Below are 13,589 nucleotides of genomic sequence, written 5' to 3'. Positions count from 1 at the left end.
AGGGCGGCAGCACGTTCGTCAAGTGCCGCAGCGTAGCCCCTTTCAGCCAACCCGCTTAAGGACTACAATTCCCGAGTGGCAACGCGCTAGAGAGCGGTTTGGCAGAGCTTAGCTTCTTGGGATTGGTAGGCGGCTGGTCGCTCAGGGAAGCCACGTAGAATGCGGAGGCTGGCAGAAAGGCAGGCTGGGATACCTTCTCTGTGATTGGGGATGAGAAGCTGTTACAATAGACACCTGATGTTAATTGGTTTAGGATATTAATTAGTTAAATCGTATGTACAGAACTGTTCGTATTCAAGATTAATCCAGCTTTAACTACTATTCAGTCTTCGTCAGATATATGAATACAATCTGGCTTCACCATTCTTCGCTAAAAGAAGCCCAGATACATTCTCCTTACTTGCGGAAGCAATTTTGTTTCCTTGGGCTGTGTGTGGTGGAAAGGGCCATCAGGTTTCAAGACAAGAGACGTTCGAGGTGGTTTGCCGATGCCTGTCTCCGTCTTTGGTCCCTGGGATTTCTTGTTGGCCTCCCTTCCAAATACTGACCAGGGCCATCTCTGCTTAGCTTCCAAGATCTGAGGAGATCGGGAATAGAGAGGGTCTCTAACTCCGGGTAAGGGCCGAGGTGGCTTATAGGTTAAGACAATGAGCTGCAGACTGGGAGGTCTGTACTTCGGCAGTTCGAGACCTTAATGCCGTGTGTGGGCCCAGCTCCTGCCAACCTAGCAGCTCGAAAGCTTTGGTGGGAAGGTAACAGCGTTCCATGCGCCTCCGCGTTTAGTCATGCTGGCCACATGACCATGGAAACGTCTTCGGACAGCGCTGGCGCTTCAGCTTGGAAACAGAGATGAGCACTGGCCTCCTAGAGTCAGATTCGACTAGATTTCGAGCAGGGGAAACCTTTACCTTTATAACTCTGGTTGGGCTACTTACACATGTAGAAGTATAAAAGCACCAAACGCAATCACTGGTATCTTTAGGGAGCTTTATTGGTTTGGATGCTGGGCTAGCATGAAGCTTAATGGGTGACCTTGTGGTAGCCTAATTTACCTCACAGGATTATTATGAGGATAAACCAGGGAGGGAGAATGATGTATACTGGCCTGAGTTCCTTGGAGGAAGGATGGGATAAAAATGTACTAAATAAATATTTTGAAAAGGATCAAGACATTGAAGCACTGGCAGACCATTGCCTGAGAGCTTGGACAGTTACAGTCAGTCAACAGATCATCCTGGGTTACAAGGATCAATATATTAACTGAGCATAAGGCAACTTTATATGGATACTTATGATTTTTTCAGTCTCAGTGACAGCTATGAGTCTACATGGCTGAAGTCAGTCAAAAAGAGTTGGAGAGTTTGGCATGAAACAGTTTATATGGCACCCTAAAAGAGCAAGAATAAAATGGGAAATTCTGCAAGATAGAAAAGAGAGAGGGGGGATGAACCTACCTAGCTGGTATTTATACTACCAAGCAGCAGCCCTAGTCTGGATAAAAGAATGGCTTACTTTAGAAAACACAAGGATTTTAGCATTGGAAGGTCATTATTTATATATGGGCTGGCATGCATATATATGATACGGAAAAGAAAAAGTCCACTCTAACTTTAAGAGTCACCTGTTAAGAGGAGCGTTAAATAAAATCTGGTGTGATATAAGAGAGAAATTTTATAGGAAAATTCCAAGATGGGTCTCACCCCTTGAAGCGTTTATCAAGCCTTCTCTTATGTCAATGAGCAAAAAAGATAGTTATCAGATGTTATTAAACAAAAACAATAAACTAAAATCAGAATAAAAACTACTACGAGAAAATAATTTATCCTGGTGGGAACTTATAACACTCTGAGACAGATATAATAAGGATTTACTAAGAGGTTTTGAGGATCAGAACAACGAACTTGACAAGATTTGGCTATCTTCTAGCGATAAATTAATTCAGAAGCTTTATGGCTATCAGATGACTATGAATACGATGAAACGATTAAGACTACAATGATCTCATGGATGAAAGATATGGGGAAAAATATAGAGATAGAACAATGGTCTAAAATATGGAAATCTGCGAAGTATATGCGAGCCATATCCTACAAGGAGAATATATATAAAATGTTCCACAGGTGGTATTGGTGCCCGGACAAAATAGCCAAATGCTATGTCAACTCCTCCAACTTATGTTGGAAATGTAAAGCTAATATAGGGACCTTTTATCACATGTGGTGGAAATGTAATGAGATACAGTATTATTGGAAAATGGTATGTAAAATAATTCAGGAAATCTTGGGGGGGAAATGTAGCTCTAATACCTGAAATATACTTGTTAAATATTATTCCCAATGGATGCATATTTATTGACATATATAATAACTGCAGCATGTTTGTTACTGGCTAAGACTTGGAAATTTGAAAAGCTACCCTCTAAAGAGGACCTAATACTAAAATTGTTAGAACTTGTGCAAATGGACAATCTGAGTTTAATGCTTCTAGATAAGAATAAGAATGTACCAAGAAAAAGATGGTTAAGGGTATACAACTGGATACATCAAGTAACGGAATAACAGACTCTAAACCTTTATGTAATCTATGTATTTGGAATGGATTTCCATTGAAAAAATGAAAAATAAAAGTTAAAAAAAAAGAGTTGGAGAGTTTGGATTTCCCCCCTCAGTCTGATTGGAAATGGGGCATGAGCAGGTACAACATACTTTAAAGCAGAGGGTGATAGATATTGAGTGGCAGAAAGACCTAGAGAGGACACCAACTTTTTTGTCAGCAGACAGTTCTAGATACATAGTTTCTACCGCCACTTATCTCTCCTGATTGAAGATACCCAGTCACAGCAGGGCATTGTCGTGTGCTAGATGTCAAGCCCTCCCTTCTGTAGTTTTAGAGGGGCGATATAAAAAGACTCTGATGGAAAAGGCTCCTGTAGCACAGGGGAGATTAAACCACAAGACATGTTATTTCATTGCCCCTTTTATCAGGATATTTGTATCAAGCTTGTTTTTCCATTACTTGGTCATTCAGAATCAATATATACCAGAATGTTTTTTTTTTTTTTTGATTTTTCAGAATGTTGTTAATAGGTGAAAACCCACTGGTTACAGTGAGTAGCGTGATGTTCTTTGCAGCAGCTTGTAAAATTTGTCAGTTAATGAAGATTTAAATCTTTTAATGTTATCTGAAGAACTGCTATTATAATTGTACTTTTTAAAACATCTAATTTATCATATGTGGGAGTTAATTAATTTTTAAAGTCTTTTTAACCTTAGAGTATACAAATTCTGTTATGTTTTGTGCTGATCAAAGAACATTTTAATAAAGATTAATTGATAATTAGATGTACTCTTTCCTCCACATCTAATCTGTGTCAATGAGTGTGTATTGTTATTTGAGAAGAAACCATAAGGCAAGCAAAGGCACCAAGATTCCCAGCTGCCTGATATTTGGATGTGGGTTAAGAGTTGTGCACATGACTACAAATATGTACATAATTATATAATAACAAACCACAGTTGACGCATAACCTTTAAACATTTCCACATCACAAATACTTATGCATGCAATAGAAAGTTTATTTTGTTTTTAAAGAGAGCCCTTAGGAGCTTTCTGAAACCTGTGAAGCTTGGCCTGACAAAACAGTGTCATGAGAGGTGCTGTTCAAGTGCAATAACTCATTCCGTGAATTGGTTGCCACCATGTACTGCCCCTCAAACTGCTGCAAAAACCCACATAGACTGAGTGAATGATGAAGTTGCCTTCCATACCAGCATCACACCAGATTGTATGTGGCCCGAGAAATAAAACACAAAATTACTACAAGTCACGTGATTTCTGTTTGCACAGTTTTTACTGGTGCAGCACCATAGATACCTCAGCACTACAAGAGAAGCATCTTATTTAGCCCTAACAAGTTGCAGATGGGTTAAAAGAAAGTGGTTGCTCTTGACTGGTCTGTATCAAGGAACTGCACCCAAATGGCTCCCTCTTCTCCTGCTAAAGTATGCACAGCCAAGTACGTCCATGGCCTTCTTTTGCTAGGCCTATGTGACAAGTCTGGATTTCACAAAGAAGTTGCACATTTTCATCAGACATGAGACTGGTGACAAATTAGAATCTCGCTTCTTCGGTGCCACTGCAATGAACAGTAAGCTTAGAACAGATAAAAGGAAGTACGTCTTCAACCAAAGTAATTAACACATGGAATTCACTGCTGCAAGAAGTGGTGGGGGCTACAACCATAGACAGCTTCAAGAGAAGGTGGGATAAATATATGGAGCAGAGGTCCATTTGTGGCTATTAGACACAAGGTATAGATGGAACCCTATGTCTAGGGCAGTGATGCTCTGTATTCTTGGTGCTTGGGGGTGGGGGGCAACAGTGGGAGGTCTTCTGGAGTTATGGCCCTGCTGGTGGACCTCCTGATGGCACCTGGGTTTGGGCCACTGTGTGACACAGAGTGTTGGATGGGATGGGCCACTGGCCTGATCCAACATGGCTTCTATTATATTTTTAATGCCATTGTTACGCCTGGCTACAATAGGTGAATGTATTATAGGGGTTTTGAGGAAGGGGATGCAATGTGCAGGTACATAACATGCATGTGCATGCACACCCTGTAAGGTTGGTGGGGGCTGAGTCAAGGTTTATCAGATTACACTGCTGCTATCTCCTTTTTGACTCAGACCCAGCACATACATGTCAGTAAATGTTAGTATTAAGAACACAAGAATTGGCCTGCTACATCAGGCCAGTGGTCCATCAGCATCCTGTTTCACACAACAACAAACTAGTTAGCCGAGAGGGCCAACAAACATGGCATAGAGGCCAAGGTTCCTACCAAACAGGGCAAAAAGGTAAATATATTGTATCCTAGCCACTGCTATTCAGAGGTTTGCTACTTCAAAGAATAAATTGTGGAATTCACAGCCAATGGATGTAGTAAGCATTGAAGAGCTTAAAAGGGGATTAGATAGAATAGATCCATTAATGACTACTGAGGTTCCCTTTAGTGAACATAGGTAGTAGACACTGTTTGTCTCCTTTTCAAGTCATCTATGTTTGTGGCCATCACTAAGTCCACTGGCAGTGAATTCTACAATTTAATTACTAGTTGAATAAAGAACAATTTTATTTTTGACTATTCCGAAGCTATTGCCCATCAGCTTCATTAGATGAATTCTAGTTCTAATGGTATGGGAGAAGAAGATCTATCCACTTTCTCCATCCCATTAATATTTTTGTAAATCCCTATCATGTGCTTGCCCCCCTTAGTTGTCTTTTTTATAAGCTGAAACATCCCAGACACTTCACATTCTCCTCAGAGGAAAGATGAACTAACCCCTTAATCATCTTGGTTGCCCTCTTCTGTAGCTTTTCTAGCTTTCAAATATCTTGCAATATCCTGATTTTTTTCTTCAGCAAAACTGAAGCTTTATGTTTTGACTCTTCCCAAAAAATATGGCACAGCAAACAGTGAAAAAATAATTTCCTAAAAACAATTACTGGATGTGTTGATAACAGTTATTCTGTATCTCTGCCATTGGTGAGCTTTTTCAGATTTGTTGTTCAGTCGCACAGTCGAGTCCAACTCTTCGCGACCCCATGGACCACATCACGCCAGGCCCTCCTGTCCTCCGTCATTTGCTCAACTTCATGTTTGTTGCATCAATAACACTGTCCAGCCATCTCATCCTTTGTCGTCCCCTTCTTCTACATTCATCTTTCCCAGCGTCAAGGTCATCTCCAGTGAGTGATCCCCTCATTTGGTGACCAAAGTATCTGAACTTCAGCTTCAGTATCTGGCCTTCCCTTGAACCAATTTGGATAAGTGGCATCAATAAATAAAAAAGTTCTGGCTTGGAACTCAAAACAGCTTGACTTTTCACACTGCCCCAGCAATAGCACACATCTGATCACAAAATTTGCCCTTTCCCCAACACCCAGAGACTGATGCAGAACTAGATTGGCATATCACTCAGAGAATCTTGTACATACATGGTGCCACCTTATTTTCCTGTCTTGAAACTAATAGCAGTGTTTACAATCTATGGGAAGTGTAAAGTAAAAAAGGCCCTTTAGTAGGACCAGCACCCAGTGGCTGCCATTAAAGTTACTGTCTGCTCTGATAGGGTTCCGGCTAAGCTTGACCTAACTCAGTGCTATCAGCAGTTGCAAGTGGATGACAATGTTACTTATTGATGCCGAAACAATGTCAACACATCAGTGACCCTTTTATAGCAAGCACCTCAAATTTGGAATTTTTGTTGAATCTTCCTGTGGTTTCTGGAAACACTGCTAGCAGAAATCCCTGGGATTGTTCCATAACTGGATAATGTATTTACTAATCATGTGGTCCATTTGAAGAACAATACGTAGTGTAATATTAAGCAAAGTTATATCCTCAGGACTCAGGAGTGTAATAATACTGTTAGCTTTTAAGATGCCACTGGACTTTTCATTTATTTTGCTACAACAGACTGATATAGATACTCCTTTGCAATTAGGACTGCATTTTTATAGACTTCTACAAAAGTTTATCAGGAGGAATTCAGAAAAAGCAATATCATCTTGGAGCTTCCACTGTCACTTTTGTGAAATACCAAATATATCTATCTGACACTCATCCAATGAATAAAACCTGATACCTCACGGCCACCCCCAGAACCCCAGGAGTGGACAACGTGGGAAGCCCAAGTGGAAGCTCAGCTGAGATGATGGAGTGCACAGTTAGAATATAAGAAGAGCCCTGCTGGATCAGACCAATGGTTCATCTAGTCCAGCATCCTGTCTCACACAGTGGCCAACCAGTTTCTCTGGATGGCCAACAACAGGGCAGTGTGGATTCTAATCTGGGAGAACCGTGTTTGATTCCCTGCTCCTACACATGCAGCTGCTGGTGTGACCTTGGGTCAGTTACAAGTTCTTTCAGAGCTGTTCTTTCAAGAGCAGTCCTCGAAAGAGCTCTCTCAGCCCCATCTACCTCAAAGGGTGTGTTGTGGGGAGGGAAAGAGAAAGGAGATTGTAAGCCACTCTGAGACTCCTTCTTGTAGTGAAGGGTGGGGTATAAATCCAATCTCTTCTTCTAGAGGCTGAGGCCTTCCCCTGATGTTGCTTCCTGGGCTGACTCTGGGATTCAGAGGTTTAGCGCCTCTGAATGTAAAGGCTCCCACCAGTCACCATGGCTAGTAGCCATTGATAGACTTCCCCATGAATCTATCTAACCCCCTCTTAAAGCTGTTTATTCCTGTGGCCATCACTACATCCTCTGGCAGCAAATTCCACAATTGGCAGCCCGAGGTCTCTCCTCTGCCCACAAGGAAATAGAAGACCAAGCTCCTCTGTGAGGCTTCACAGAATGCTGGGCAGAGTTCTCTGCAAATACCCCCGGACTGCTGTAGGCCACTCCTACAGCTGCAGGCACTAGCTCCTAGAAGTAGCCTCAGTGCAGCTCTGACTATTGTGGGATGAACATTTCTGTGAAATAGTGTTTGCTGTCCCAATGTGCCTTGATTTTGTGTGTGCCCATTTGACTCTGGCCATGGAGGCTTCTGTCTGGTCCTGATCTCTCCATGCAAGCAGACATATTCAGTGTTTTAAACTAGCTTCTTGAAAGATAAAGCCAGTTTTGCAGAAACTCTTAATCAGTTGCTTGATGAAGGAAGTGGACTTAGTAGCATGATAAAGACTTTCTCAGCAACAAGAAGCTACTGAACTCTCATTCAGTAAGCACAAATAGTAGAAACAGAAGTAGCAACAGATAGTGCAAAAACAACTAAGAAGCAAAAGAGATAAGTGTCATAACTTGTGGCCTAAAAACGAGTAAACTTTACATAATCTTTAGCAGTGTGGTGGGGAATTCTGTAAGTGGGATGCTGCCCCAGGAGAGACCTGTACACAGTTATAGCACAGTTAATCTCTGGAAGCAGGGGCAGCCAAAATAGGACAAGGCCTCTCAAGATATTTTAAAGTGTTCAGGTTGAGATGAAAGCAGGACAGCCATCCTTCAGGTACTCCCATCACAAGTCATTTAGGGATTAAAAAACCCTCACATACTTGCAATAGAAAAGACTGGAACAGACAGTTGTGAATTTTATTCTAAAAAGAGAGGCAATGGAATGCAAGGCATAATTTTCACAAGATCCATGAGCATATTATTCTGTCCACAGAAACCAAGACAATTCAGGTTAGGATATCATAATTGTGATTTATATACATTTTCAATGTCACACAAAAGAACAAGGGAACAAATGATAGGCAAATGAGTAGTCGGTATGATTTACTAGTAGCTTCTGTTTTATCCCTGAATGAGGGAATCCCAGCCAGGGTGCCAAATTACATATGTAGGTTTGATTGCCCACTCTTGCCATGCTCACTTGGCAATCCCAACCTACCTCATACAGTTGTTGTTGCAAGTATAAAATAGAGGAGGGGAGAATAACGATGTATGTCCGTTTGGTTCCCCACTGGGGAAAAAGTAGGGTACAATATCTAAATAAATAAACCCACTGCTCTGTCAGTAAGCACACCTTGGGCAAGTGGCCAGACATAGTGGAGGCGAAAAAAGAGTGTATGTTCTTGGGGGGGGGGGGGCTTCTCTGTCAGGATGAAAACCAAGCATGGTATTTCTATAAATAATTAGATCTATTTGCACAAGGTAGCTTGTTTCCTAGGGCTTTTTACACATTGAAGATTTCAGATTTGGCCAGTGTAATACTTGGAAGGGCACGATCATAAAGCCATATTAAACTAGCAATTATGTATGTACACTGATCATAGAAGAGAGAACTACCACTAGTGCTTCTTCTGTTGAGCTTAACAGCCTGCATAGCTGAAAGTAGAACACTGTGCAATCAAAATATATAGCAGAGTTTCTAAACTGGCAGCACAGCAGCTGTGGCAGGTGCTAGCACAAGCCAGTGGTCAAGGAATTCATTCCTCATTGGCATTTCGACTCTAAAAGCTTTCTGAAAGGAAATAACTTCAGTTTTCTTGCTGCTTTAGTATTCAAATACAATATTGTAAGTGATAAACAGATACTAAATGAAATATAAATGAAGGTACTCTGAAGCGGAGGTCTAAAATCAGTTGTGATGCTACTCTGGTAACACCATGGGGGGGAACAAGGTATCCCAGGTGAATTTGCAGATTACAGCTTAATATGAACCCTGTTCTTAGAACAACAATTCAATTATAGTACTGTAACAAGTATCCCTATAATCTTTACAGACAAAAAATTCCCCCGGGGTGGGGGACTAGTGCTGGAAAAAAAGCACTTGTTTCATATAAAGATCAGAGAGATATTTTTGTTTTTGTGTTTTAAACAGATAATTCCATACAGTCGAACTTCCTCTTAAAATCAGCCTTATATAACCCCATAGCCTTCTTTTCCTGTAACCTTCAGCCTTCTGCTCATTTTGATTTCGAGACCTCTTTCTGTTTCTCATGTGTAGAGGATAGATTTCTATGCCTGTAGTAGTGGAAATCAAAACACATACAAAAACTGAACAAAAGCCAAGATCTTGGCTTCCAGTACTTTTATACCTGTAGTGGTAGAGACAGGTAAGGATGTGAGACCAACACACACACACACACACACACACACACACAAAAGCTTGTAAAAATGAAAAAGCCCAAGACAAGCGAAACACACAACATTTATTGTTTTGAGAACAACTGTTTTTAAGCCAATCTTACACATTTGGGGGGATCTTATTTCATATCTTCTAATATCTGATTTTAGTGATTATGGGAAGATTTATCAGTAAGGCAAGAGGATTAAAAAAAAATAAGGCTGTAATTCTATGCACATTTACCTGGAGGTAAGCTTCACTGTGCATAATGGATCTTATTTCAGAGTAATCATGTATTGGAATATGTTTAGATTGATTAAAATTTCTTTTAAATGTCAAAATTAAATCCATAATATCAATGATTTTATTTACTAGAAAAAAGTTAAACCTGCAGTATCCAGAGATGTGCACATATATGTTTGGTCCAAGATGACATTTTGTTATAATAAGGATATCTTCATTTGAAGCAGTAATACCAGCCACATAAACATCAATATAATTAAAAGCAAGGGCAGGAAAAGCACTTTGGTGTCTTGCATTTAAGAAAACAGATAAAAACATTAACATCAGAATAATATACAAAAAAATCCCAGCTACCAAATGTCTTTTGAAAAGTTTTTGGAAAGTCTTTCTGGTTATAGCTAAACAGCATTAAACAAATTGACTAGACAAAAGAATGACGTCTAGATTTGTTATCACATATTCTTTAATATGTTCCGTGACAAGCAATATCAAAGATGCCAACTCTCAAGCTCTATTATTATTATTACTGTGTTTGGAAACCAGGCAACTTTCAGCAACAACACATAGGAGGCATATTGTCATTTTAATTAAATATTAAAACATGAGCTGTGTACATTATTTTTCCCTAAAAAACACAGCAATTTCAAAAAGTTTTATTGTAAAATATTTTCATGAAATGAGTGAACCAGCAATACATGCATTTATGTGTCTCCCCCCTCTGAAAAAAAGTGACAGACAGATGGGAAGATGGACAGAACAAGTGAGGCTGGGGGGTGGGGAGGGATGTCAGGATGGAACGCAACATTGAACTCCATTTCCTATGTTTGGACAAGGAAAAAAGAAACCTCATACATTTCATATAATACTTAAAGTTTTCTATTTATGCTTCAATCTTGGAGAAAAATACTTTTTTCTATAATAAAATACACTTGTTTAAATGTAACTTCTCTTGCAGAAAATAATTTTGTAAACCGTTATTTTCAGGGGCATAATAGATAGTTTCATTTTCACATTCTCCCCTCTGCCCCGCCCCCTACCCTCCATAAATGGGACCTGTTATCTGACGTGGAAACAGGAGGGGGGGGGACGCAGAGCAGAGCCCACTCTGCAAACAGAAAGAAAAGTGCGCCTGGATGGGAGAGGGTAAAGATGTGTGGTGGATAGATAGTTGGTAGTTAAAGGTCACTTTCGCCATAGAGAGCTGTAGAGAAAGACATGTAGTCCAAGGCACCAGGCACAGAATCCAGCCCAGTGTAAGGTGCCATTCTAGCAATGCAATATTCAGCTTGGTCAGGAGGCAGTTCCCGCCGTAATTCATCCACAGTGATATAATTCTGCAAGAGAACACATGGATATTTAAATTGCAGGAGGCAGACACAATTCTGTGAATGTGAACAGTGGGGGGTTGTATACTAAATAACATCTTTATTGAGTAAATATTTTGTTACTTGATTGTTACCGTACAGTATTAGTGAACAGTACAGCTGAATAACTTTTTAAAAAACATCCAAATTTCAAGGCTTTCAGAAAACACAGCTGGATGAAACGTGAATGAAAACCACAAAATTGCAATCTATACATGAAGTTGTATGAAAGCATTTTAAAAAAGTGTTTATGTTTTATCACTTTCAGATAGCTAGCTGCTTTGGATTGTTGTTCCACTAACTATGACAAATTCCAGAGAGTAGCCTTGCAAGTCTGCTTCAACAAAACCAGATTGAGGAGCCTTGTTGCACTTTAAAGACCCACCAGATTTATAAACTTTCATACCATATGGACCTCTTTATCCAATACATTGGTTCTACTAGTCCACCAAAAGTTATACTACAATCTTGTCTAATTGAATACAATTGTTATTAGTGTTTTTATTGCTTTTATCTGTTTTATATGGGCTTTGCCCCTTGTAAGCCGCCCTGAGCCCGCTCTGTGGGGAGGGCGGGGTATAAATCTCAATCAATCAATCAATCAATCAATCTGTTATTTTATGTGCCGCAAGACTATTTTAGCTGTTTTCCCTACTGAATATATTTACTTGAAACTCATTCCAGCCATGTTCTGAAGAGAAACATTCCCTTCAAATTAAAAAAAAATAATCACAGGAATTAAACAATACAATTAAATGAATTCAGGTACAGCACAAGTGATATCAAGTATGGGTTTTTTTGCCAAATTCTGCCCAAGATAGAACTCAGGATGGACTTGGCGTGGTATGTGTGGATTTACCATATGTTCTGATAGTACATATGGTACTACCGTACTAGCATATGGTCTAGCCTTGGCACCTTGGTGGGCAGGGGGAGACCCAATCTCACTCATCCATCACTAACAGCATAGTGAATGAAAGATGCATATATTAAAAAGATCTGTGACATGCCTTGGATACATTTGTGCATGCACAATTTCTTCACTCATACTGCCCAAAGGTAGTTTGACTACTCATGGATATCTCCAGAGAGTAGCCATGTTAGCTTATTGTAGGAAAATAGAGCAGAAGTCCAATGGTACCTTACAGACTAACAACACTTATCCCAGCATGATCTTTCATGAGTCAGAGTTCAGTGAGCTGATTCACAAAAGCTTATGCTGGAATAAGTGTTGTTAGTCCATAAGGTGCCACTGAACTTCTGTTCCTAGTATTCCTGTGGATGTAACATGGCCAAGCAAATTGTGCACTGACAAAAGCATACGAACCCTGTATCAGTGTTGCAAAAGTCCACGATTCCATTGTACTAGCTTGACTCACTACTTTTACAGGTAGAATATTGGTGGAGATGGAACTCCCATGATTTTCTGGCACCTAATCTAGTGCTCAGCTATTTCCATGATATTACTCCACAAGGCTCTCATCAGCAAATAATACAAGGTTTTCAATTATTATTTGGCTGTGTAACTTTAGCAGCCATCATGAACTTGGGGAGGGGGACCATCCTAAAACCATAGTTTTTAAATGTATGACTTTAGCCAACCTGAAATCAAAGTTATCTTTGTCACAAGCCTGCATGTTGTCCATTCAAGTCTGAACTTACTTTATCTCCAGCCAGTATTTTGAAGGAGGCCATAACTTGATCAGCTGTATCAGTATCAGCCGTTTCTCGAGACATGAAGTCAATGAAGGCCTGGAACGTCACTACTCCTATGCGGTTGGGATCTACAATGCTCATGATTCGAGCAAACTCTGCTTCACCCTGGACAGTTAGACAAACCAAATATAAAGGATAAATTGAAAATTTGTTTCACTACATACATCATTCCTAAAATGCGACACACCAAGAACAAATTGACACTGTACATACTGATGAGAAACTTCAGCTTGCTCAAAGTGCTGCTGCTCATCTATTTGATGTGAGTGTTCTAGAAGCTGCACTGTGGCTGCCTATGTTTCCAGGCATAATGTAAGGTGCTTATTGTAACCTTTAAAGCCCTATGTGGAGAAATGCATTGTAATTTGAAGGTTTGGTCTGTACAACCCCCCTGTCTTTCATGTCAAAAACAATTTCTCTCTCTTAGCAGAGAACAGCCAGGAGAAATCAATTGCTCTCAAGCCTCAACTGGGAGTGCTTTAGAAATGCTAATGGCCTCCCTGGCTGGAGACACTGAAATGGTCAGCTCACACCTCTAGGTAGAAACCAACATCTCGAGGGGAAAGAGATTTGGGAGGAGAAAGAGGCTAGAGTATATCTTCCTGAAGATTTCAGGAAAGGTTTATTTGACCCACAGGGGAGTGGGCAAATGGAGATAATAAAGCCCCTTGGCATGGGGGGAGTTCTCTTTGGT

The 13,589-nt window shown here is 40.2% G+C and overlaps 1 protein-coding gene across 4 annotated transcripts in view; it reads right to left on the bottom strand.

The window, feature by feature from the left end:
* Positions 1-10,088: 10,088 nt before the first annotated feature.
* Positions 10,089-13,589, bottom strand: part of ACTN1 (actinin alpha 1) — a 115,716-nt gene continuing 112,215 nt past the window's right edge. For all 4 annotated transcript variants that reach the window (XM_015413304.1, XM_015413305.1, XM_015413307.1 and 1 more), the window contains 2 exons: positions 12,842-13,000; positions 10,089-11,149 (listed from right to left, as the gene is read on the bottom strand). In XM_015413304.1, the coding sequence (XP_015268790.1) occupies positions 10,991-11,149; positions 12,842-13,000 (318 nt within the window). In that variant the 3' untranslated portion in view covers positions 10,089-10,990. The remainder of the gene's footprint in view (positions 11,150-12,841; positions 13,001-13,589) is intronic.

This window comes from Gekko japonicus, unplaced genomic scaffold, assembly GCF_001447785.1.
Source record: "Gekko japonicus isolate JY-2015 unplaced genomic scaffold, Gekko_japonicus_V1.1 scaffold32, whole genome shotgun sequence".
Classification (NCBI taxonomy): Eukaryota; Metazoa; Chordata; class Lepidosauria; order Squamata; family Gekkonidae; genus Gekko; species Gekko japonicus.
This window is presented reverse-complemented; position numbering and strand designations above follow the sequence as displayed.